Source organism: Panulirus ornatus, chromosome 10, assembly GCF_036320965.1.
Source record: "Panulirus ornatus isolate Po-2019 chromosome 10, ASM3632096v1, whole genome shotgun sequence".
Lineage (NCBI taxonomy): Eukaryota > Metazoa > Arthropoda > Malacostraca > Decapoda > Palinuridae > Panulirus > Panulirus ornatus.
In genome coordinates, this window is record NC_092233.1 from 22,196,763 (window position 1) to 22,223,291 (window position 26,529).

Here is a 26,529-nt window from a genome sequence, read left to right on the forward strand (position 1 = left end):
TGCTGGTGCTTAAGTATAGATGTTGTGAAGACATTAGGTTAGAGCAGAGAAAAAGTGATGACAAATGTAGTACAAAACTATGTTATGAGTTCACAGCACTCCTATATTGTTCTATTATCATATATCACCTGAAAAGCTCTAAATTACATATGATTTTCTAGAGAAGAGTTGAGATACCTACACACATGAAAGCAATTGGATGGGCTGAGGCTACAGAGGCTTATACAAATGCAACAGGCCAATGGTATTCCTCTTTATGAGCATCACCCAATCAGTTTTCTGACAAATAACCTGTGCTAGAGTGACCATCCACTCAGATGGAATTTCTATAATCCATTACTTGTTCTCTCTGTTCATAACAGTATCATTACAAAATGAGCTAAGTGATATTGTATTTATATGTTAGATTCATGATGGCCTTAAACCATTGTACATATGTGTAATCACCGTTGCTATTGTTGCAGTGTTTTACACAGCTTTTGGAAATGTACCATCTTTGCAGGTGCATACATGTGGATGTGATATTAAAAGCCTGAATTCACACAAAAAGTGAAAAAACAAGATACACAGCTATGATGAGAATAAAGCGTACCCCTATACTGTCATCCTATTGAATTGAAGAGCAAATGAAATTTATAGTAGATTGTTACACAGAAAAGATGGAGATATCCACACACACATATCTAGGCAGGAGTACTAGGCAGAAGTAGCCTCTAGGAAGGTTAGGCAGGAGCATTAGGTAGTAGTAGTCGGTTGGAACATTAGGTAGGAACCTATGCAAACACTGCCAATGGCCTGTAGAGGGTGAAGCGCTAAAGGTTATGAAGTGGTAGTGGAGTTCACTAGTTATGGAGACTCTGTTGTTGTGGCCACCCCTCTGAGGGAGTTCCAGGAGGAAACAGGCATCAGAAATATAGATAGACACACTCTTATAGAAGCAAGCAGATGGATGGCAGCTGCAAAGGCTCATGGAAATGAAGCTAACCTATGAAATACCTGCTTCCAAGTGCTAATCAAGTATCCTTCAGAAAAGATACTTGCTTCTTACTGTCAGTCATGTATTCCTCAGTTTTCCGAAAGACGAGGTTTACATTAGAAACCACCTGCTCTGACAAAATTTCCATAAACTGCCATCTGTTATTTTCTCTGTACAGTGCAGTATCTCTACAAAACTTAATTGCCAATACCTGTAATAACTATCAGTAAATTTTAGGGAGAATAAAAAGATGTTCTGGAAGGAGGTAAATAGGGTGCGTAAGACAAGGGAGCAAATGGGAACTTCAGTGAAGGGCGTAAATGGGGAGGTGATAACAAGTAGCGGTGATGTGAGAAGGAGATGGAATGAGTATTTTGAAGGTTTGTTGAATGTGTCTGATGACAGAGTGGCAGATATAGGGTGTTTTGGTCGAGGTGGTGTGCAAAGTGAGAGGGTTAGGGAAAATGATTTGGTAAACAGAGAAGAGGTAGTAAAAGCTTTGCGGAAGATGAAAGCCGGCAAGGCAGCAGGTTTGGATGGTATCGCAGTGGAATTTATTAAGAAAGGGGGTGACTGTATTGTTGACTGGTTGGTAAGGTTATTTAATGTATGTATGACTCATGGTGAGGTGCCTGAGGATTGGCGGAATGCGTGCATAGTGCCATTGTACAAAGGCAAAGGGGATAAGAGTGAGTGCTCAAATTACAGAGGTATAAGTTTGTTGAGTATTCCTGGTAAATTATATGGGAGGGTATTGATTGAGAGGGTGAAGGCATGTACAGAGCATCAGATTGGGGAAGAGCAGTGCGGTTTCAGAAGTGGTAGAGGATGTGTGGATCAGGTGTTTGCTTTGAAGAATGTATGTGAGAAATACTTAGAAAAGCAAATGGATTTGTATGTAGCATTTATGGATCTGGAGAAGGCATATGATAGAGTTGATAGAGATGCTCTGTGGAAGGTATTAAGAATATATGGTGTGGGAGGCAAGTTGTTAGAAGCAGTGAAAAGTTTTTATCGAGGATGTAAGGCATGTGTACGTGTAGGAAGAGAGGAAAGTGATTGGTTCTCAGTGAATGTAGGTTTGCGGCAGGGGTGTGTGATGTCTCCATGGTTGTTTAATTTGTTTATGGATGGGGTTGTAAGGGAGGTAAATGCAAGAGTCCTGGAAAGAGGGGCAAGTATGAAGTCTGTTGGGGATGAGAGAGCTTGGGAAGTGAGTCAGTTGTTGTTCGCTGATGATACAGCGCTGGTGGCTGATTCATGTGAGAAACTGCAGAAGCTGGTGACTGAGTTTGGTAAAGTGTGTGGAAGAAGAAAGTTGAGAGTAAATGTGAATAAGAGCAAGGTTATTAGGTACAGTAGGGGTGAGGGTCAAGTCAATTGGGAGGTGAGTTTGAATGGAGAAAAACTGGAGGAAGTGAAGTGTTTTAGATATCTGGGAGTGGATCTGTCAGCGGATGGAACCATGGAAGCGGAAGTGGATCATAGGGTGGGGGAGGGGGCGAAAATTTTGGGAGCCTTGAAAAATGTGTGGAAGTCGAGAACATTATCTCGGAAAGCAAAAATGGGTATGTTTGAGGGAATAGTGGTTCCAACAATGTTGTATGGTTGCGAGGCGTGGGCTATGGATAGAGATGTGCGCAGGAGGATGGATGTGCTGGAAATGAGATGTTTGAGGACAATGTGTGGTGTGAGGTGGTTTGATCGAGTAAGTAACGTAAGGGTAAGAGAGATGTGTGGAAATAAAAAGAGCGTGGTTGAGAGAGCAGAAGAGGGTGTTTTGAAATGGTTTGGGCACATGGAGAGAATGAGTGAGGAGAGATTGACCAAGAGGATATATGTGTCGGAGGTGGAGGGAACGAGGAGAAGAGGGAGACCAAATTGGAGGTGGAAAGATGGAGTGAAAAAGATTTTGTGTGATCGGGGCCTGAACATGCAGGAGGGTGAAAGGAGGGCAAGAAATAGAGTGAATTGGAGTCATGTGGTATACAGGGGTTGACGTGCTGTCAGTGGATTGAAGCAAGGCATGTGAAGCGTCTGGGGTAAACCATGGAAAGCTGTGTAGGTATGTATATTTGCGTGTGTGGACGTGTGTATGTACATGTGTATGGGGGGGGTTGGGCCATTTCTTTCGTCTGTTTCCTTGCGCTACCTCGCAAACGCGGGAGACAGCGACAAAGTATAAAAAAAAAAAAAAAAAAAAAAAAAAAAACCTGTAATAACCAGTGTAATTCTCATGGTAACAGATACACATTTCCTATGTACTTTATCTTTTATTCTAGGTGCAGTGATGCTAAGGAGTGGATGTGCTTCATGACAAGTAAAGGTTAATACAGGAAAAATGTAAAAACGATGTACACAGTTCACTGAATTTCAGGTGATGTGGTGGAAAATAGGTGAGACATGCACACACACAAGCATACAGATGGACTGAGGCTGCAGAGGCCCTTGAGAATGCCACTGGCATGTAAGAAGATGCTTACAAGTGTCTGGCTATTGGCATTAAGTGTTTTGATAGAAAGCTACATGGTAGAGATGCATCTACTTAGAAATTATTTCTATAATGTTGAATGTCTTCCCCCTTCCCCCTCACTCTTTGTAACTCACACACCACAACAGGTCTAAAAACATTAGGTTTTTTGGGGTCTGGTATTCAGAGGATCTTGGTTTGGGATTATCACTGTATTCATCAGTTAGTTTTATTTCCCTCCTCTGTTTAATTCTGCAAAGTTCTTTTCATCCTTGCTGAATAAAGTATTAGAGTACAGCTAAAGAATCCTTGAGTTTTTCTTCTGAACTTATTATCCTCAGTGCTTTCAAAAATAGATTATAAATTCACTTGGTCTAGAAGATAAGAATCTCTGAGGTTGGATATAAAAGTTGACCAACTAGGTGCTACTTGCAATTCTTAACTGATGATTATGTAAAATGTGTATTATGCTCCTCTATTTATTGGTGAATTTCTGATGCCTATAAGTCTGAATGCCTATTTTAATGTAACTGAAAGATTAATGACATTGGAGAAAAAGATTTATACAAGGGAGAGGAGTTGCTACTCCTCTCTTTTGTACAAAGTAGTTTACATTACCTGTTGGGTTGTCATCTCTGTATTTGCTTGATTTCTTATTTTAAGGTGAAGATACCAAGTTCATCCAAATTAGCCTGCAGAATTCTGTAGATATTTTCATGGATTATAAATGTTTCCTATGTGTTTGACACAGTAGAAAAATTTTATATATTTTTAAAGTTGAAAGTATACTTATTTGATGTTCGAAAAACTGAATAATCTTCTGTTCATGAAATTGTGTTGAATCAGAAAGATCATTTATATTACTTCAGCTATTTTGATATTCTTTTATATTGTGTATTGTGCTTACTACAGGTTGTACCTTTTTAATCCGGCAACCTTGGGACCTGGTCATTACTGGACCACAGAAAATGCCAGAAAACAGAAATTGGCCCCTTTAAAGGCCCTCGGTTGAACAGTCTTACCCATTACCATCACCTTGGTTTTATGTGTTCCTGCAGCATTGCTGCAGCCAAGAATTGTTACCCTATCTTTGGAATCCTTACCCCCATATGGAGACTCCTTAATATCTTGAACAAGGATTTTTTGTGGCATACGATGCCAATAAGGGGCAGATTCATCGGCATCATACACTTGTTTTGGGGCTATAAGAAATTAATAGGACTGTTGATTAGCTTGGCTGCAGTGTATACAGATTTTGGCACCTTAGTGCTGCTAACAACACAGCCTTAGTGGCAGATCCACAAACTAATGATGGGAGATTCAAAATGTGCCAGACCATGGAAGTTTCCAGACCACAGAGTGCCGGATTAGAGAGATTCTGCAAAAAACAGATGAATTAGTTTTATGACAACATAAGTTTCTGAGAACTTTAGATTAAATGGAGAGTATTTCTGATTATTGTCAGTTTTTATAATCAAACATAGCACCAAGTCATACTGATGTGTTTTACTTGAGTTTGTTTAAATTTCTACTAATTATCTTTCAGCATGAAAATGAAAGAAGCCCTGACCTTGGGGTCAATCGGCATAGTATTGCCACAGGACTGTCTCCAACACCTATTGCTGCTAGGGAGAGTCATATCAGACATCAGATGGCTCTTCGAGAAGACTCGTATACTGATATTCATGAGTTTACGTATGTATAAGGATTCATATTCGTATTCCATGTTTATTAGGATTTACCTTTACCTTCCTACAGCAGGATCCCCTTCTGCAGTGCTCAGGAAGTCAGCCACATCCGTGAGGCTGATCCACAAGTCAAGAAATATGGTGATAAAATGTGTGTCTTTATGGGGGTGAGCTTGACAGTAAAGGAGTTATTGTTCCATGTCTTGACATTGGAATTTGCATCATGGATATGAGGAGTCTTGTGGTATGCTGAATTTCTGCATGTAGCACTGTAGAAATGATAATCTTATTTGGTATAATTGGGTATGTGTGTGTGTGTGTGTGTGTGTACTTGCCTATACTTGCTATCACTTTGTGTAAACTTTGATCCCTGCTAACAGGAGTAATTCATGTGAAGTGAGTTTGGTTAGTGTGGTGTCAAGAATCTTAAGATACTGCATTATGCACTTTCCTGTTCTAAGTCATGCTTTAAACTTTTGTAATGGTGCATTATGGATACATTGAAAATTAGTGTTTAGGTATATGTAAATGTCATCACTCCCGAGGCAGTTTGAGAAGCAACTGATGATTTGAGAATATGAAAGGTATTATTAGGTATTATATAGCATCCTTAGGGATAGTGGAGAGAGAAAACAACCCTTGTATTTCCTTCCTATTGAAGAAGGTGATTAGCATGGGCAGAAGTGGGATGGGGGGCTGGAAACCATTTCCTTTTTTGTTATCACTCTCTGAAAGTAGGAATAGATATATGCCTACCAAGTTCTTTTCTTGAAGACACAGGCTGGGATGGCTCAATCAAAATGAAAAGAAAGGAGAGATGATAGGTGCTGTGTTTGCTTAGAGATACCTAGATTGTATAGTTTTTAGGAAAACAGAGTTGAAGGGTAGGAAGGTAGAGTGACCCAGGAAAGTTCAGGGGGTAAAATCTAGAGTAAGGGTGAGGATAAGAGCAAAGGAAGGGGTGGCACTTTTAATACAGAATGAGCTGCAGATACTTTTGGACAGATGGTGTTTGGGGACTCACCTAATGGTAGAATGGTACTGAAAAAGCTAGAGAACATAAGAAGGAGATCAATAGCTCTGAATATGCTGTCTTATTCAATTCTGTGTGCATTAGAGAAAGCCTGTTTTCCTGGTGCTACCTTGCTAAAGCAGGGGATGGCTATGCTATTTCCTGTGGAGCTGGGTGATGCCCAGGAATGTGTATGTATATGTGTATGTTATGTGTATGTATATGTATGTTATTATTATCATTATCATACTTGATCACCGTTTTCTGTGATAGTGAGGCAGTGCCAGGAAACAGACAAAGAAAGACCCATCCACTCATATACACATGTATATACTTAACTCATGCAGCTCATTATTCATAACTCTAGATTTTCCTGTGGTGAGCACTATGGGCTATCCTGGTCTTATGGCAAAATGGTAGGAGCATTAGGTAGAAGTAGTAGGTAGTAACATTTAGGTAGGAGCATTAAATAGAAACAGGTAGAAGTTGTAGGTAGGAGCATTAGATATAAGTAGTCAATAGGAACATTAGGTAACTGCCTCTGCAAACGCTGTGCAAGACTTGCCCTTTGCTAGTGGCTTGATAAGCCACTAGTACTAAAGGCCGAGAAGTGGCATTAGAGTTTTTTAGTTGTGGGGGACTCTATTGCTGTGGCCACCCATTTGAGGGAATTCCAGTTGGAACAGGTTTCGGTGATATAGATAGATAGCTGCATTTTTTGTTAAAAAGTGCAGGGAAATTACTTTAGGATTGATGTAGGTTAAAATGAAAGTAGACTTGAGAGGTTTGTGACTGTTTGTGCTCATTCACCCAAAAGTAGGATGAATGAAGAAGAAAGGTGTGTACTTTGGGTGTAGAAAAGTGAGACTATGGTAATTTTTATGCAAGTGATCAGCATTTTAGTGCTACAGGATCTGATTGCAAGGTTGGGTGCTATGTCAGTTGAGGATATGATTAGGGGGCATAAAGTCCATGGTGTTGATAAAAAAAGGGAAAAGCTTCTGAAGTTGGTTGAAGAAAGGGGAATGATAAAGGGAAGTTCATTGTTTACTATATGGTACATACATAAGTAAGCATTAATGAGTAGAGCTGGGGTAAATAAACATTGATTGACCATTTGCTTAATGATATGTATGCAAAAAACTTATGCAAAAGAGAGTCACTGGATATGAACATGCTACGAGATGCATAAGATTGAATACCATGTCACCTCTTGTTGGAGCCAAGTTTAAAGTTGGTGATGTGTATAGGAAAAGGAACGACATAACTCATGAGAGAAGTAGTGGAAGTAATTGAGCTTCGAAAAGTAGCCTGTATGCAGAAATACTTTGATAAATTTATGAGTGAAGAGTGGCTTAGGTTGAGAATAAAGGAAACTTTGGGATTGGATGAGGAGTGGAAGTTATTCAGGGAATCAGTGTCTAAGTATATAGATGAAGTGTGTGGCATGCCCAGTGTATTAGAATGAAACATGAACTTTGATATGTATAAAGGTGCATCTTTTACACTTTGCACCTCAGTACATATAATCATTTCATTGTATTCTGATCATATTCATATATAAAATGTAAAAATTGTACTATACTGTACAAGGAGTAATTGGAATGAAAGCATTTGGAGAGGCAGAGAAATCAAAGTTAGAAATAAGCAAGAAATCTTTGGTTGAAAACAAGCAGAGGATATTTTATAGATAGGAAATCTGGATTATATATTGATTTGGATTATATACTAATTGATAGGCGCATAAAAGAGAGGCATGTAAAGGTAAATGTGCAGAGAGGGCAACTGGTGAGATGTATGATCACTAACTTGTGGAGGTGAGGATGAAGATGTGTGGAAGTTTTTGAAAAAGAGGAAACAGTGTCAGTAAGAAGAGAATGGTGAGAGTAACAGAGCTTGGAAAAGAGACTTTTTGAAGAAATATCAGGAGAGATTGAGTGTAGAATGGCAAGACATGAGAGTGAATGAGGCAAGGGGAGTAGGTAAGGAATGGGAAGTAATAAGGAAAGCAGTGCTGGCATGTGCAAGAGATGCATGTGGCATGCGAAAGGTGGGAGGTGGGCAGATTAGGTATGGTAGTGAGTGGTGGGATAAAGAAGTAGAGTTGCTAGTGAAAGAGAAAAGAGAGGAATTTGGATGGCACTTATGGGTAAGGAATGCAAATGATTGAGGATGTATAAGAGAAAGTGGGAGGAGGTCAAGAGGAAGGTGCAGGGGTTGAAAAAGAGGGCAAATAGGAGTTAGGGTGATCAAGTATCGATAAACTTTAGGGAGAATGAGATGTCTTCGAAGGAGGTATATAATAAGTGAAAACGAGAGCAGATGGGAACATCGGTGAAGGAGCGGAATGGGAAGTGATAACAGGTAGTGATAAAAGTGAGGAGAGATGGAGTAAGTAATTTCAAGTACTATTAAATGTGGTTGATGAGAGAGTTGCAGATGTAGGGTGTTTGCATTGAGATGTTATGTGAAGTGAGAGAGTCATTGAGGGTGGTTTGTGAAGAGAGAAGTAGTGAAAGCCTTGTATAAGATGAGATCTGATGAGGCAGCTGGAGTGGATGGTACTGCAGTTGAATCTATTAAGAAAGGTGATGACTTGTTTTGTTGATTGGTTGGCAAGGGTATTCAGTGTATGTATGGGTCATGGTGAAGTGCTTCTGGATTGACAGAATGCATGTATAGTGACATTGTTTAAAGGCAAGGTGGATAAAGGTGAGTGTTCAAACTACAGAGGTGTAAGTTAGTTTAGTATACCTGGTGAGTTGTGTGGGAGGGTATTGATTGAACTGGTGAAGGAATGTGTAGAGCATCAGAGTGGGGAGGAGCAGTGTGGTTTCAAAAATGGCAGAGGATGTGTGGATCAGATGTTTCCTTTAAGGAATGTGTGAGAAAAACAGGTGGATTTGTATATGATATTTATTGATCTGGAGAAAGTGCTTGGGTTGATAGAGATGGTTTGTGGAATCTTAAGAATATACTGTGTGGAAGGAAAACTTCTAGAAGCAGAGAAGTTTTTTCATGGATGTAAGGCTTATGTACGAGTAGGAAGAGAGGAGAGTGAATGGTTTCTAGTGAAGGTTATTCTATGGAATGGATGTGTGATATTACCGTGGTTGTTCAGTTTGTTTATGGATGAGGTGGTGAGAAAGGTAGATGCAAGAATCTTGGAGAGAGCTGCAAGAATGCAGTTTGAGGGGGATGAGAGGGCCTGGGAAATGAGGCAGTTGTTGTTTGCTGATGGTACAGAATTGTTGTTGTATTTGAATATGAAACTGCAGAAGTTGGTGACTTAGTTTGGAAGTATGTGTGAAAGGAGAAATTTCAGAGTATATGTTAGTAAAAGCAAGGTTTAACATGGTTGAGGAACAGGTTAGTTGGGGTTTCAGTTTTATTTGAGAAAAACTGGAGGAAGTGAACAAGGCAGTGAATGGAACCATGGAAGCAGAAGTGAATCTTAGGGTGCGGGAGGGGGAGAAGGGTCTGGGAGTGCTGAAGAATGTGTGAAAAGAGAGAACTTTATCTAAAAGGGTAGAAATGGGTGTCTTAGAAGGGATAGTAGCCCCAACAATATTATATGGATGCGAGGCATGGGTTATAGGTAAGGCTGTGTGAAGGAGGATGGATTTGTTGGGAATTGAATGATAAAGGACAGTGTTTGATGTGAGGTGGCATGATTTAGTAAGTCATGAAAGGGTAAGAGGGATTGGGTAATGAAAAGAGTGTGATTGAGAGAGCAGAAGAGGAAGTGCTGAAATGGATTTTACAATATGAGAGAATGAATGAGCAAAGTTTGACAAAGAGGATGTAAGTGTCGAAAGTAGAGGGAACAAGGAAAACAGGGAGACCAAATTGGAGATGGAAGATGGAGTGAAAAATATTTTTTGTGACTGGGGGACCAGAGCATGCAGGAGCATGAAAGGTGTGCATGAGATTGAGTGAATTGAAATTTTGTAGTATACTGGGGTCGATGTACTATTGGTAGACTGAACCAGTGTGTGTGAAGTGTCTGGGGTAAACTATGGAAGGGTCTGTGGAGTCTGGTTGTGGATAGGGAGTTGTGGTTTTGGTAGATTACACATGACAGCTAGAGGGTGGTTGTGAGCAGATGTGGTCTTTCTTTTTCTGTCTCTGGCTTTACCTCATTAACAGAGAAAACAGTAATCAAGTATAAAAAAAAATTTTCACAGAATTTATTTGCAAACTATTATTTGTTTTCCAGGGTTTTCATTGGAACATGGAATGTTAATGGTCGATCGCCAACACTTGGTTTAGCTGAGTGGTTGTCTGTGGATGAAGACCCTCCTGATGTATATGGTATAGGTTTCCAGGAACTTGATCTCAATACTGAAACATTCCTCTTCAATAATACGCCTAAAGAACAGGAATGGCTGTGAGTACCAAAGGCATATTACTGTTGGTGTGAAATTGCTGATTAGGGTGCATAAGTTATTTAGATATTCTCTGAGTCTTCATTTACTCTAAAACCTTTGTAATTACTAAGTGTTTTAGGCAAAAAGACAAAAAACTTTTTTTTTGTTGTTTTGATTGTGAGTAGCTTTGATCCTAACTCATATCTTGCCTTGTCCATAAGTGATAACTGTATAAGACAATAGAGGAACCATGCAAACAGTGGACATTTCATTAACTACCATCTGCTTTTGTGCACCACCTCTGTAGGTATTTGCAGCCTGAGGCAGATGGCCAGTAATTGCTAGACTGTAGGTATTTCAGGGTAGAGGCAGCATACATTCTCATTTCTTTCGCCTCTAATTGGGCACCCTTTTGAAAAACCAACTAAGCACTTTGGTAGTCATTGTGCATCCCTGCATGGCTTTGTAACTGACTTTCCTGAGGATGGATTTTGCTTTTTTAACTGGGTTGCTCCAGGCAGAGGTTATCTTTGCTGGGATGGAGTTCTCCATCGCTTCAACAAGACTTTGTCTTCCCACCCATTAAGGATTGATTGTTCCTGCACACATCATAAAAAGAAAGAGTACTGATTTGAATTCATTATGTACTGACCTTTCTTTCTGGTCCTTGACCAGAAGTATCTCCAATAACTTTTGCAATTCATCTTTCTCTTCTCACTTCTTACCAGATCAGTTAACTTTCCAGCTGATAAAGCCACTCTTACTCTCCTCATAATTCATCTTGGATGATTTTGCATATAATTCTCAAACCCCCATCTCCCTCTAAACCTATGCCATCTATATTTTCCTTGTGCAGGGTCCTTCCCAAGTATTTTCCCACCTCTGAGTGGATGCAGTGTATGGCCCTGATGGCATATTCCCTTGAGTTCTAAGGGAGTGTCTCTTGTGATAGGTCTCTCCTTGCTTGCCTGCTCATCTCATTCCAAAAACCCAGAACTTTACTTCATGGAAGCATGCCTTCATGGAGCCCTTCTATAAGAATGGAGACTGCTCTAACTCTTCTAACCATCCACCTATTACTCTCACTTCTGCTATCTCCAAAGTCTTTGAAACTTTCCATAACTCTCCCTTTGTTATACACTTAGCATCACATTTCCTTCTTTATGCTCACCGATATGACTTTCTCAGCATGAGTTCTACTGGTAATCCTCTCTCTTATGTGATCTTATATCATCTCTTTACCCCAAACCACCTCAGTTAGGTTTCCTTTCCAACCCTGTAAATCACATTTTTCAAGTTGTTTAAGAGATGTATTTAACCTTACAACTTCAGAGATATTCATGTAACTGAAATATAAATCACATCCAAAATATATTTAATCAACTTCTGTTGCTTTGATAATGCTATTGCTTTGGTAATGTGTATAAGTCTTACAGTTGTGTCAGCACAATGCACTAAAAAAAGCAAGATTAAGGCTTTAGCATCAATTAAGTTGCAACTACACATGTTACCTGCTCTGAAAGATTGTTTACTTATTGATATTGTTATATTTCGTAATTCGGGATAGGAAAGAAAGAATACTTTTCATGTATTCCTTGAATGTAATAGAAGGCAAGTAAGAGGGAGCTCGGGCTGGAAAATCTCCCCTTCTTGTATTTCAGTTTTTAATAGTTGGAATGAGAGCCAAGTGAGGAGTTCTCACCCTCCTTGAAGGCTCAGACTGGAGTATCTGAATATGCTTGGATGTAAACAAGTTGAGAAGAGAGGAGAGATAGTTTCTTTGTTTTAAGAAAAGAAACCTGGATGTTCCAGATCAGAATGAAACAAAGCTCAAGGGTGAGGGGAAGCATGGTTTAGGAATATCTTAAGGGTAAAGTCAGGGGTTAGTCTGAGGGCCAGGGCTAGAGCTAAGGAAAGGTAGCACTTTTGTAGAAGAAGGGGTCGTGGGAATGCGTAAGTGATTATACATAGTGTGTTCAGTGTTGTAAATGGAAATGGTGAAGAGCTTGTAGATTTATGTGCTGAAAGAGGACGGGTGATTGGGCATACCTGGTTTAAAAAGAGAGATATACTTAAATATACGTATATAAGTAGGAGAGATCATCAGAGAGCATTATTGCATTAAGTGTTGATTGATAGGCATGTGAAAGAGAGACTTTTGGATGTCAGTGTTCAGAGAGGGGCAACTGGAGGGATGCCTGATCATTATCTTGTAGAGGTGAAGGTGAAGATATGTAGAGGTTTTCAGAAAAGAAGAGAGAATGTTGGGGTGAAGAGAGTGGTGAGAGAGTAAGTGAGCTTTGAAAGAAGACTTGTGTGAGGGATACCAGGAGAGATTGAGCGCTGAATGGAGAAAGGTGAGTGCAAATGAAGTAAGGTGAGTGGGGGAGGAATGGGATGTATTTAGGGAAGCAGTGATGGCTTTTGCAAAAGATGCTTGTGGCATGAGAAAGGTGGGAGGTGGGAAGATTAGAAAAGGTATTGAGTGGTGGGATGAAGAAGTAAGATTGTTGGTGGAAGAGATGAGAGAGGCATTTGGACAATTTTTGCAGGGAAACGCCAAATATGACTGGGAGATGTATAAAAGAAAGAGGCAGGAGGTCAAGAGAAAGGTGCAAAGGTGAAAAAGAGGGCAAATTAGAGTTGGGGTGAGAGAGTATCATTGAAATTTAGGGAGAATAAAAAGCAGTTTTGGAAGGAGGTAAATAAAATGCGTAAGACGAGAGAACAAATGGGAACATCGGTGAAGGGGACGGTTGGGGAGGTAATTACAAGTAGTGGTGAAGTGAGTATATTGAAGGTTTGTTGAATGTGTTTGATGATAGAGTGGCAGATTTAGGGTGTTTTGGTCGAGGTGGTGTGTGAAGTGAGAGGGTCAGGGAGAATGATTTGGTAAACGGAGAAGAGGTAGTGAAAGCTTTGCGGAAAATGAAAGCCGGCAAGGTGGCTGGTTTGGATGGTATTGCTTTGGAAATTATTATAAAAGGGGGCACTGTGTTGTTAAGTGGTTGGTGAGGATATTCATTGTATGTATGGTTCGTGGTGAAGTGCCTGAGGATTGGCAGAATGCATTCATAGTGCCATTGTACATAGGGAAAGGGAATAAAGGTGAGTGTTCAAATTGCAGAGGTATGGGTTTGTTGAATATTCCTGGTAAATTATATGGGAGGGTATTGATTGAGAGGGTGAAGGCATGTACAGAGCATCAGCTTGGAGAAGAGCAGCGTGGTTTCAGAAGTGGTAGAGGATGTGTGGATCAGTGTTTGCTTTGAAGAATGTATGTGAGAAATACTTAGAAGAACAGATAGATTTGTATGTAGCATTTATGGATCTGGAGAGGGCATATGATTGAGTTGATAGAGATGCTCTGTGGAAGATATTAGGAGTATATGGTGTGGGAGGTAAGTTGCTAGAAGCAGTGAAAAGTTTTTATGAAGGATGTAAAGCATGTGTACTAGTAGGAAAAAAGGAGAGTGATTGGTTGCCAGTGAATGTCGGTTTGCGGCAATGATGTGTGATGTCTTCATGGTTGTTTAATTTGTTTATGGATGGGGTGGTTAGGGAGGTGAATGCAAGAGTTTTGGAAAGGGGGGGCAAGTATGCAGTCTGTTGTGGATGAGAGAGCTTGGGAAGTGTCAGTTGTTGTTCGCTGATGATTCAGTGCTGGTGGCTGATTCAGTTGTGAAACTGCAGAAGCTGGTGACTGAGTTTGGTAAAGTGTGTGAAAGAAGAAAGCTGAGAGTACATGTGAATAAGAGCAAGGTTATTAGGTACAGTAGGGTTGAGGGACAAGTAAATTGGGAGGTGAGTTTGAATGGAGAAAAACTGGAGGAAGTAAAGTGTTTTAGATATCTGGGAGTGGATCTAGCAGTGGATGGAAACATGGAAGCGGAAGTGAATCATATGGTGGGGGAGGGGGTGAAAGTTCTTGGAGTGTTGAAGAATGTGTGGAAGTCGAGAACATTTTCTCTGAGAGCAAAAATGGGTATGGTTGAAGGAATAGTGGTTCCAACAATGTTGTATGGTTGTGAGGTGTGGGCTATGGATAGAGTTGTGCGGAGGAGGGTGGATGTGCTGGAAATGAGATGTTTGAGGACAATATGTAGTGTGAGGTGGTTTGATCGAGTAAGTCTCTCCTGGTACTTCCTCACACAGGTCTTCTTCCCAAGCTCACTTACTCTCACCACTCTTTTCATCCCAACATTCTCTCTTCTTTTCTGAAAACCTCTACAAATCTTCACCTTCGCCTCCACAAGATAATGATCAGACATCCTTCCAGTTGCACCTCTCAGCACATTAACATCCAAAAGTCTCCCTTTCGCATGCCTATCAATTAATACGTAATCCAATAACGCTCTCTGGCCATCTCTCCTACTTACATACGTACACTTATTATATCTCTCTTTTTAAACCAGGTATTCCCAATCACCAGTCCTTTTTCAGCACATAGATCTACAAGCTCTTCACCATTTTCATTTACAACACTGAACACCCCATGTACACCAATTACAACTGCCACTTTACTCACCTTTGCATTCAAATCACCCATCACTATAACCCGGTCTCGTGCATCAAAACTACTAACACTCACTCAGCTGCTCCCAAAACACTTGCCTCCTGATCTTTCTTCTCATGCCCAGGTGCATATGCACCAATAATCACCCATCTCTCTCCATCCATGTATGTATATATATGTATATGTTAAAATGTATACATATGTATATTCCTGATGATACAGCGCTGGTGGCTGATTCATGTGAGAAACTGCAGAAGCTGGTGACTGAGTTTGTTAAAGTGTGTGAAAGAAGAAAGTTAAGAGTAAATGTGAATAAGAGCAAGGTTATTAGGTACAGTAGGGTTGAGGGTCAAGTCAATTGGGAGGTAAGTTTGAATGGAGAAAAACTGGAGGAAGTAAAGTGTTTTAGATATCTGGGAGTGGATCTGGCAGCAGATGGAACCATGGAAGCGGAAGTGGATCATAGGGTGGGGGAGGGGGCGAAAATCCTGGGAGCCTTGAAGAATGTGTGGAAGTCGAGAACATTATCTCGGAAAGCAAAAATGGGTGTGTTTGAAGGAATAGTGGTTCCAACAATGTTGTATGGTTTCGAGGCGTGGGCTATGGATAGAGTTGTGCGCAGGAGGATGGATGTGCTGGAAATGAGATGTTTGAGGACAATGTGTGGTGTTAGGTGGTTTGATCAAGTAAGTAACGTAAGGGTAAAAGAGATGTGTGGAAATGAAAAGAGCGTGGTTGAGAGAGCAGAAGAGGGTGTTTTGAAATGGTTTGGGCACATGGAGAGAATGAGTGAGGAAAGATTGACCAAGAGGATATATGTGTCGGAGGTGGAGGGAACGAGGAGAAGTGGGAGACCAAATTGGAGGTGGAAAGATGGAGTGAAAAAGATTTTGTGTGATCGGGGCCTGAACATGCAGGAGGGTGAAAGGAGGGCAAGGAATAGAGTGAACTGGATCGATGTGGTATACCGGGGTTGACGTGCTGTCAATGGATTGAATCAGGGCATGTGAAACGTCTGGGGTAAACCATGGAAAGCTGTGTAGGTATGTATATTTGCGTGTGTGGACGTATGTATATACATGTGTATGGGGGTGGGTTGGGCCATTTCTTTCGTCTGTTTCTACCTCGCAAACGTGGGAGACAGCGACAAAGCAAAAAAAAAAAAATTGTATATTCCTATGAGTCCACGGGGAAAATGAAACATGATATTGTGTTTCATTTTCCCCATGGACTCATAGGAATATCTTGATCATGCGCAAAATTGTGATCCTTTCCAACATATGTATATGAGCGTGTGTGGACGTGTATGTATATACATGTGTATGTGGGTTGGTTGGGCCATTCTTTCGTCTGTTTCCTTGCGCTACCTTATATATATATATAGATAAAAAGAAGGGCAAATGAGAGTTGGGGTGAGAGAGTATCATTGATTTTTTAGGGAGAATAAAAAGATGTATATTCCCTGGGGAGAGGGAAGAAAGAATACTTCCCACGCATTCCTCACATGTTGTACAAGGCGACTAAAGGGGATGGGAGCGGGGGGCTGGAAACCCTCCCCTCCTTGTATTTTAACTTTTTAAAAGGGGAAACAGAAGAAGGAGTCACGCGGGGAGTGCTCATCTTACTCGAAGGCTCTGATTGGGGTGTATAAATGTGTGTGGATGTAACCAAGATGAGAAAAAAGGAGAGATAGGTAGTATGTTTGAGGAAAGGAACCTGGATGTTTTGGCTCTGAGTGAAACGAAGCTCAAGGGTAAAGGGGAAGAGTGGTTTGGGAATATCTTGGCAGTAAAGTCAGGAGTTAGTGAGAGGACAAGAGCAAGGGAAGGAGTAGCACTACTACTGAAACAGGAGTGGTGGGAGTATGTGATAGAGTGTAAGAAAGTAAACTCTAGATTGATATGGGTAAAACTGAAAGTGGATGGAGAGAGATAGGTGATTATTGGTGCATATGCACCTGGGCATAAGCAGAAAGATAATGAGAGGCAAGTGTTTTGGGAGCAACTGAGTGAGTGTGTTAGTAATTTTGATGCATGAGACCGGGTTATAGTGATGGGTGATTTGAATGCAGGGGTGAGTAATGTGGCAGTTGAGGGAATAATTGGTGTACATGGGGTGTTCAGTGTTGCAAATGGAAATGGTGAAGAGCTTGTAGATTTATGTGCTGAAAAAGGACTGGTGATTTTGAATACCTGGTTTAAAAAGAGACATGTACATAAGTATACGTATGTAAGTAGGAGAGATGGCCAGAGAGCGTTATTGGATTATGTGTTAATTGATAGGAGCACGAAAGATAGACTTTTGGATGTTAATGTGCTGAGAGGTGCAACTGGAGGGATGTCTGATCATTATCTTGTGGAGGCGAAGGTGAAGATTTGTAGAGGTTTTCAGAAAAGAAGAGAGAATGTTGAGATGAAGAGAGTGGTGAGAGTAAGTGAGCTTGGGAAGGAGACTTGTGTGAGGAAGTACCAGGAGAGAATGAGTACAGAATGGAAAAAAGGTGAGAACAAAGGACATAAGGGGAGTGGGGGAAGAATTGGATGTATTTAGGGAAGCAGTGATGGCTTGCGCAAAAGATGCTTGTGGCATGAGAAGCGTGGGAGGTGGGCAGATTAGAGAGGGTAGAGAGTGGTGGGATGAAGAAGTAAAATTGTTAGTGAAAGAGAAGAGAGAGGCATTTGGATGAGTTTTGCAGGGAAATAATGCAAATGAGTGGGAGATGTATAAAAGAAAGAGGCAGGAGGTCAAGAGAAAAGTGCAAGAGGTGAAAAAGGGGGCAAAGGAGAGTTGGAGTGAGAGAGTACCATTAGATTTTAGGGAGGATAAAAAGATGTTTTGGAAGGAGGTAAATAAAGTGCATAAGACAAGGGAATCAATGAGAACTTCATTGAAGGGGGCGAATGGGGAGGTGATAACAAGTAGTGGTGATGTGAGAAGGAGATAGAGTGAGTATTTTGAAGGTTTGTTGAGTGTGTTTTATGATAGAATGGCAGATATAGGGTGTTTTGGTCGAGGTGGTGTGCAAAGTGAGAGGGTTAGGGAGAATGATTTGGTAAACAGAGAAGAGGTAGTAAAAGTTCTGTGGGAGATGAAAGCTGGTAAGGCAGCGGGTTCGGATGGCATTGCAGTGGAATCTATTAAAAAAGGGGGTGACTGTATTGTTGACTGGTTGGTAAGGTTACTTAATGTATGTATGACTCATGGTTAGGTGCCTGAGGATTGGCAGAATGCTTGCATAGTACCATTGTACAAAGGCAAAGTGGATAAAAGTGAGTGCTCAAATTACAGAGGTATAAGTTTGTTGAGTGTTCCTGGGAAATTATATGGGAGGGTATTGATTGAGAGGGTGAAGGCATGTACAGAGCATCAGATTGGGGAAGAGCAGTGTGGTTTCAGAAGTGGTAGAGGATGTGTGGATCAGGTGTTTGCTTTGCAGAATGTTTGTGAGAAATAATTAGAAAAGCAAATGGATTTGTATGTAGCATTTATGGATCTTGAGAAGGCATATGATAGAGTTGATAGAGACGCTCTGTGGAAGGTGTTAAGAATATATGGTGTGGAGGCAAGTTGTTAGAAGCAGTGAAACGTTTTTAACGAGGATCTAAGGCATGTGTACGTGTAGGAAGAGAGGAAATTGATTTGTTCTCAGTTAATGTAGGTTTGCGGCAGGGGTGTGTGATGTCTCCCTGGCTGTTTAATTTGTTTATGGATGGGGTCGTTTGGGAGATGAATGCAAGAGTTTTGGAAAGATGGGCAAGTAAGCAGTCTGTTGTGGATGAGAGAGCTTGGGAAGTGAGTCAGTTGTTGCTCGCTGATGATACAGGGCTGGTGGCTGATTTGTGTGAGAAATTGCGGAAGCTGGTGACTGAGTTTGGTAAAGTGTGTGAAAGAAGAAAGTTAAGAGTGAATGTGAATAAGAGCAAGGTTATTAGGTACAATAGGGTTGAGAGACAAGTTAATTGGGAGGTAAGTTTGAATGGAGAAAAAGTGGAGGAAGTGAAGTGTTTTAGGTATCTGGGAGTGGATTTGGCAGCAGATGGAACCATGGAAGTGAGTCACAGGGTAGTGGAGGGGGCGAAGGTTCTGGGAGTGTTGAAGAATGTGTGGAAGGCAAGCACATTATCTGAGAGAGTAAAAATGGGTATGTTTGAAGGAATAGTGGTTCCAACAATGTTATATGTTTGCAAGGTGTGGACTATAGATAAGGTTGTGCGGAGGAGGGTGGATGTGTTAGAAATGAAATGTTTGAGGACAATATGTGGTGTAAGGTGGTTTGAAAGGGTAAGAGAGATGTGGTAATAAAAAGAGTGTGGTTGAGAGAGTAGAAAAGGGTGTATTGAAATGGTTTGGTCACATGGAGAGAATGAGTGAGGAAAGATTGACCAAGAGGATATATGTGTCAGAGGTGGAGGAAACGAGGAGAAGTGGTAGACCAAATTGGAGGTGGAAGGATGGAGTGAAAAAGATTTTGAGCAATCAGGGCTTGAACATATAGGAGGGTGAGAGGCGTGCAAGGAATAGAGTGAATTGGAACAATGTGGTATACCGAGGTTGACGTGCTGTCAGTGGATTGAACCAGGACATGTGAAGCATTTGGGGTAAACCATGGAAAGTTCTGTGGGGCCTGGATGTGGAAAGGGAGCTGATGTTTTGGTGCATTATACATGACAGCTAGAGACTGAGCGTGAATGAGTAAGGCCTTTGTTGTCTTTCCTGCCACTACCTTGTGCACGCATGGGGGAGGGGGGTGCCGTTTCATGTGTGGCGGGGTGGCAACAGGAATGGATGTGGGCAGCAAGTATGAGTGTGTACATGTGTGTATATGTATATGTCTGTGTATGTATATGTTGAAATGTATAGGTATGTATATGTGCATGTGTGGGCATTTATGTATATACATGAGTATGTGGGTGGGTTGGGTCATTCTTTTGTCTGTTTCATTATGCTATCCCGCAAACGCGGGAGACAGTGAATAAGTATAATGAATAAATAGATGCGTCAATTTGAGTGAATGGGACATTTCTTTTATGTGGGTGAATGCATTGCAGACTTGGCAGTTTATGATTACTATACCACCCTCACTGGTGCATTTTTGAAGTGCCACTTTTATACAACAAAAGCCAGGTTCCCTGTTTAAATAGCCCCTTAATGAAAACTGTGTCCAGCATAGAAAGGGTTAAAAAGACAGCCACTGATTTCAGTGTTTCTTTTACTGCATGCTATGCTGACTGTGATGAAATCCATAATCACCTTTAGTAAATATCTTACATTTTGTGCCCATGGACTTCTTCAGTCTTTACCTAAATGACTAATGTCTTTCTACAATTATTCTAGAAATGCTGTGCTGAATGGTATTCACCCGAAGGCTAAGTATCAGAAAGTCCGCCTGGTACGCTTAGTGGGTATGATGCTCATTGTCCTTGTGCAAGAAAAACACTTGGCCTACGTACGCAATATTGCCATTGACACTGTGGGCACTGGCATTATGAACAAGATGGTAATTTTAACCTTTTTTGGTGTAACTTTTAGTGTGAAACATGTCAAAATGTTATATAATCATTACTATAAATATGAATATTGTTGTATAAAGATGGGTGCCGGAATTGTTAGGAAAGCATATATAAAAATACAGTGGACTTGTAAGATCATACAAAAGTTGCTTGAAATAGGTAATGAATTTTGTTTATGGTTTATAGAGTTGGGGAAAAGCTGTTACAATCAGTACAAGAGTTCATGAGAGTATGAATTTTGTTTGGACAAATGAAGATTTGAATAGGGATTGAAATATAAGTGATATACATGTGATTGGTCCCTATTTCTGGTTTATATCTTGATGAAAGGAGTAGTAAGTAACATCCAGCAGGAGTCTCCATGAAGAATGCAACAGTGGCTACCATGTCCCTTTTCTTGTGCCACCGTGTTGAGTTTTAAGATTATGGTTTTCCATATGAGAGTTTGCATACTTTTGTTTGTTGATATTATTTTAGGTACTAGGGTTCACGAAATAGTGTCTAAAAGTGTTTGAAAGATGTAAAATGCTTCTGGAATAAGGACAGCCCCTTCTGGACCTAACCCTCACACCTACATGTGAAAGATTTTTAGGGAAACTTCTGTCTGATGCTGGTAATATAGGTTGAAATGTAATATCAGAAAAGAATAGAAAGGAGGGTACAGCAAGTGTTGTCATATGGTATGTTAAATGGTACACTAGAAGCTTCAAACCATTACAGAGAACTTTGGAAGTGCATGAGAATAGGAGGTTGAAAGTTAATAGAAAAAAAATTAATTAGCAATATTTTTGCCCTTGAAAGTAGAAGTCATGATACATTATGTCAGGAGGGCTGTGGCTTAAGAAAGCCTAGCAGTCCTAGTGAGTTTGGAGGTTTGGATACTGTAATATCGGAATGAGTGTTGAAAATTATATGAGATCATGACGAGCAAAATTGTGTTTGCAAAAGATTATGTTTGCAAAAGAAGGATTAGTTTAATTAACATGCTTCATTGAATAGAAGCATTAACAGCATGATGCAGACTATGCAAATTGAGCCTACAGAATTTGAATATGAAGTAAGATCACTGGCTCTAATGATGATTTATAATAAAGTTTTTTTTTTTTTTTTTTTTTTTTTTTTGCTTTGTCGCTGTCTCCCGCGTTTGCAAGGTAGCACAAGGAAACAGACGAAAGAAATGGCCCAACCCACCCCCATACACATGTATATACATACATGTCCACACACGCAAATATACATACCTACACAGCTTTCCATGGTTTACACCAGACGCTTCACATGCCCTGATTCAATCCACTGACAGCATGTCAACCCCGGTATACCACATCGATCCAGTTCACTCTATTCCTTGTCCTCCTTTCACCCTCCTGCATGTTCAGGCCCCGATCACACCACTCTATTCCTTGCCCTCCTTTCACCCTCCTGCATGTTCAGGCCCTGATCACACAAAATCTTTTTCACTCCATCTTTCCACCTCCAATTTGGTCTCCCACTTCTCCTCGTTCCCTCCACCTCCAACACATATATCCTCTTGGTCAATCTTTCCTCACTCATTCTCTCCATGTGCCCAAACCATTTCAAAACACCCTCTTCTGCTCTCTCAACCACGCTCTTTTTATTTCCACACATCTCTCTTACCCTTACGTTACTTACTCGATCAAACCACCTCACACCACACATTGTCCTCAAACATCTCATTTCCAGCACATCCACCCTCCTGCACACAACTCTATCCATAGCCCACACCTCGCAACCATACAACATTGTTGGAACCACTATTCCTTCAAACATACCCATTTTTGCTTTCCGAGATAATGTTCTCGACTTCCACACATTCTTCACGGCTCCCAGGATTTTCGCCCCCTCCCCCACCCTATGATCTACTTCCGCTTCCATGGTTCCATCTGCTGCCAGATCCACTCCCAGATATCTAAAAGACTTTACTTCCTCCAGTTTTTCTCCATTCAAACTTACCTCCCAATTGACTTGACCCTAAACCCTACTGTACCTAATACCCTTGCTCTTATTCACATTTACTCTTAACTTTTTTCTTTCACACACTTTACCAAACTCAGTCACCAGCTTCTGCAGTGTCTCACATGAATCAGCCACCAGCGCTGTATCATCAGGGAACAACAACTGACTCGCTTCCCAAGCTCTCTCATCCCCAACAGACTTCATACTTGCCCCTCTTTCCAAAACTCTTGCATTCACCTCCCTAACAACCCCATCCATAAACAAATTAAACAACCATGGAGACATCACACACCCCTGCCGCAAACCTACATTCACTGAGAACCAATCACTTTCCTCTCCTCCTACACGTACACATGCCTTGCATCCTCGATAAAAACTTTTCACTGCTTCTAACAACTTGCCTCCCACACCATATATTCTTAATACCTTCCACAGAGCATCTCTATCAACTCTATCATATGCCTTCTCCAGATCCATAAATGCTACATACAAATCCATTTGCTTTTCTAAGTATTTCTCACATACATTCTTTAAAGCAAACACCTGATCCACACATCCTCTACCACTTCTGAAACCACACTGCTCTTCCCCAATCTGATGCTCTGTACATGCCTTCACCCTCTCAATCAATACCCTCCCATATAATTTACCAGGAATACTCAACAAACTTTTTTTTTTTTTTTTTTTTTTGCTTTGTCGCTGTCTCCCGCGTTTGCGAGGTAGCGCAAGGAAACAGACGAAAGAAATGGCCCAACCCACCCCCATACACATGTATATACATACGTCCACACATGCAAATATACATACCTACACAGCTTTCCATGGTTTACCCCAGACGCTTCACATGCCTTGATTCAATCCACTGACAGCACGTCAACCCCGGTATACCACATCGCTCCAATTCACTCTATTCCTTGCCCTCCTTTCACCCTCCTGCATGTTCAGGCCCCGATCACCCAAAATCTTTTTCACTCCATCTTTCCACCTCCAATTTGGTCTCCCTCTTCTCCTCGTTCCCTCCACCTCTGACACACATGTCCTCTTGGTCAATCTTTCCTCACTCATTCTCTCCATGTGCCCGAACCATTTCAAAACACCCTCTTCTGCTCTCTCAACCACGCTCTTTTTATTTCCACACATCTCTCTTACCCTTACGTTACTTACTCGATCAAACCACCTCACACCACACATTGTCCTCAAACATCTCATTTCCAGCACATCCATCCTCCTGCGCACAACTCTATCCATAGCCCACGCCTCGCAATCATACAACATTGTTGGAACCACTATTCCTTCAAACATACCCATTTTTGCTTTCCGAGATAATGTTCTCGACTTCCACACATTCTTCAAGGCTCCCAGAATTTTTGCCCCCTCCCCTACCCTATGATCCACTTCTGCTTCCATGTTTCCATCCGCTGCCAGATCCACTCCCAGATATCTAAAACACTTCACTTCCTCCAGTTTTTCTCCATTCAAACTCACCTCACCTCCCAATTGACTTATACCAACAAACTTATACCTCTGAAATTTGAACACTCACTCTTATCCCCTTTGCCTTTGTACAATGGCACTATGCACGCATTCCGCCAATCCTCAGGCACCTCACCATGAGTCATACATACATTAAATAACCTTACCAACCAGTCAATAATACAGTCACCCCCTTTTTTAATAAATTCCACTGCAATTCCATCCAAACCTGCTGCCTTGCCGGCTTTCATCTTCCGCAAAGCTTTTACTACCTCTTCTCTGTTTACCAAATCATTTTCCCTAACCCTCTCACTTTGCACGCCACCTCGACCAAAACACCCTATATCTGCCACTCTATCATCAAACACATTCAACAAGCCTTCAAATTACTCACTCCATCTCCTTCTCACATCACCACTACTTGTTATCACCTCCCCATTTGCGCCCTTCACTGAAGTTCCCACTTGCTCCCTTGTCTTATGCACTTTATTTACCTCCTTCCAAAACATCTTTTTATCCTCCCTAAAATTTAATGATACTCTCTCACCCCAACTCTCATTTGCCCTCTTTTTCACCTCTTGCACCTTTCTCTTGACCTCCTGTCTCTTTCTTTTATACATCTCCCACTCAATTGCATTTTTTCCTTGCAAAAATCGTCCAAATGCCTCTCTCTTCTCTTTCACTAATAATCTTACTTCTTCATCCCACCACTCACTACCCTTTCTAATCAACCCTCCTCCCACTCTTCTCATGCCACAAGCATCTTTTGCGCAATCCATCACTGATTCCCCCACTCCCCTTACTTCCATTGTTCTCACCTTTTTCCATTCTGTACTCAGTCTCTCCTAATAAAGTGTATTATGAAAAATAGCATTATAGAATTCTAAATACCCCTTCTTACTAGTATACCTGTCACTCATACTACCTCAATCTATCCTTCCATTTCAGACTTTGTCCCTAACTCCGGCACATTCAAATGAAATCTAGCCATCCTTATAACAGTGCTATATCAAAACTCCATCCTTTTCTTTTTCAATGATGTTATTTTCCATGAGTATTTTTGAAAATGTAGAAGTCCTAACATTGTTATAGGGATGGAATTATTTGCCTTGAACACAGAAGAATTAAAGAGGATGGATATGTTGAAAGTGAAAGTGTACCTGAAAATAGTTATATGGCTTGAGTTGGGTTGATTGAGAGAGAAATGACAGTATCAGAGGGAGGTGTAATTGAGCGAGAGGACTGACCAGGTTATGTTGAACTAGTTTGTGCATATGGAGAGGATGAACAAAGAAAGCATGACAAAGAGGATCTTTTTCTTATAAGTGTAGGAGAAGAGGAAGAGGGAGACCAAGGAGATGGGAGGGGAAGAGGGAGACCAAAGAGATAGAAAGATGGAGTGAATGGAGTTTTCAGGAATCAGGGCTTGAACATTCAGGAGTGTGAGAGGCATGCATTGGATAGAATGAACTGGTGTCATGTAGGGACGAAGATGCTCCCAGCAGGATGAACCAGAAGATATTAAGTGGTCAAAGTAAATACCAGAGTAGTGTGTGGGGTCTTGACTATTTATGTTATCCCATAATATAACAGCTACAGGGGATGTGTGTAAATAAGTCTATTGTTCATTTGTTTCAGATGCTACCTTGTTTAAGCCAAGTATCAGTTAAGCACTTTAAAATTTTGGTGCCATTATTATGGCATTTTATAACCTACTGATATGGTTTGTATCTTTTCATTGCAAGCTTTTTGGAATTATTATCCATGTATAGTACATTATAAACAGTATCAAGGGGGATTCACATGATAGATGCACTACCTTCATGATATACTGATTTTGTGCACCATGTAGAATTAGACTGTATCTAACATTTCATGGGGGATGAGATGATTGAAGATACCTTGTTTTTCAACTTATGTAAAGCTGCTGGCTTCTATCTAAAATGTATGATTACTTATTTGTAATTAACTCTTTATGGTGTATGGAGAGCGAGTTTTACACTCGTAGGATCCCATCCCTTAAACATTGTCTACTAACAAACTTCTCGAAGTTCTGCATGCTGTCTGCATTAACCATGTTTTCAGTCATTTTATTTCATTCTTCCACCACTCTTATTCTATAAAAGTAATTCTTCACATCTTTCTTTACAAGCTTCTTTAATAATTTTATGTTATGTCCTCTGGTTGGTCTATCCCTACATCTCTTGAAGAACTGTTCATTGTCTGCTGTATGGATGGTGTTGTGCTGATGGGAAGTCCACAGAATAAAAGATGAAAAGGGATGTTATCATTATATATAGGGCTAAAGCCATGCATTGGTGACATGATGTTGAGTAATAAGTAATGTGATAGAGTCTGAATGGGTAAGGCATGATGGACTAAATTTCTCTAGCACAGTTACTGTGGAAGTGGAAATATGAGAAGGAATGAGAGAATACAAGATTAAAGACAAGAATGAGGGAGGATAGAAGCTGAATTTTGCCAGGAAAGGGTGAAGATTGGAATGCACCTCCCCAGATGCAGAACACTATCTTGAT

General features: G+C 40.8%; 1 protein-coding gene across 1 annotated transcript in view; it reads left to right on the forward strand.

Moving 5' to 3' along the window:
* Window positions 1-26,529, forward strand: part of Ocrl (Oculocerebrorenal syndrome of Lowe) — a 255,729-nt gene that overhangs the window by 73,501 nt on the left and 155,699 nt on the right. Inside the window, exons 6-8 of the mRNA XM_071665596.1 lie at window positions 4,993-5,141; window positions 10,366-10,536; window positions 20,367-20,529. Coding sequence (XP_071521697.1) covers window positions 4,993-5,141; window positions 10,366-10,536; window positions 20,367-20,529 — 483 coding nt within the window. The remainder of the gene's footprint in view (window positions 1-4,992; window positions 5,142-10,365; window positions 10,537-20,366; window positions 20,530-26,529) is intronic.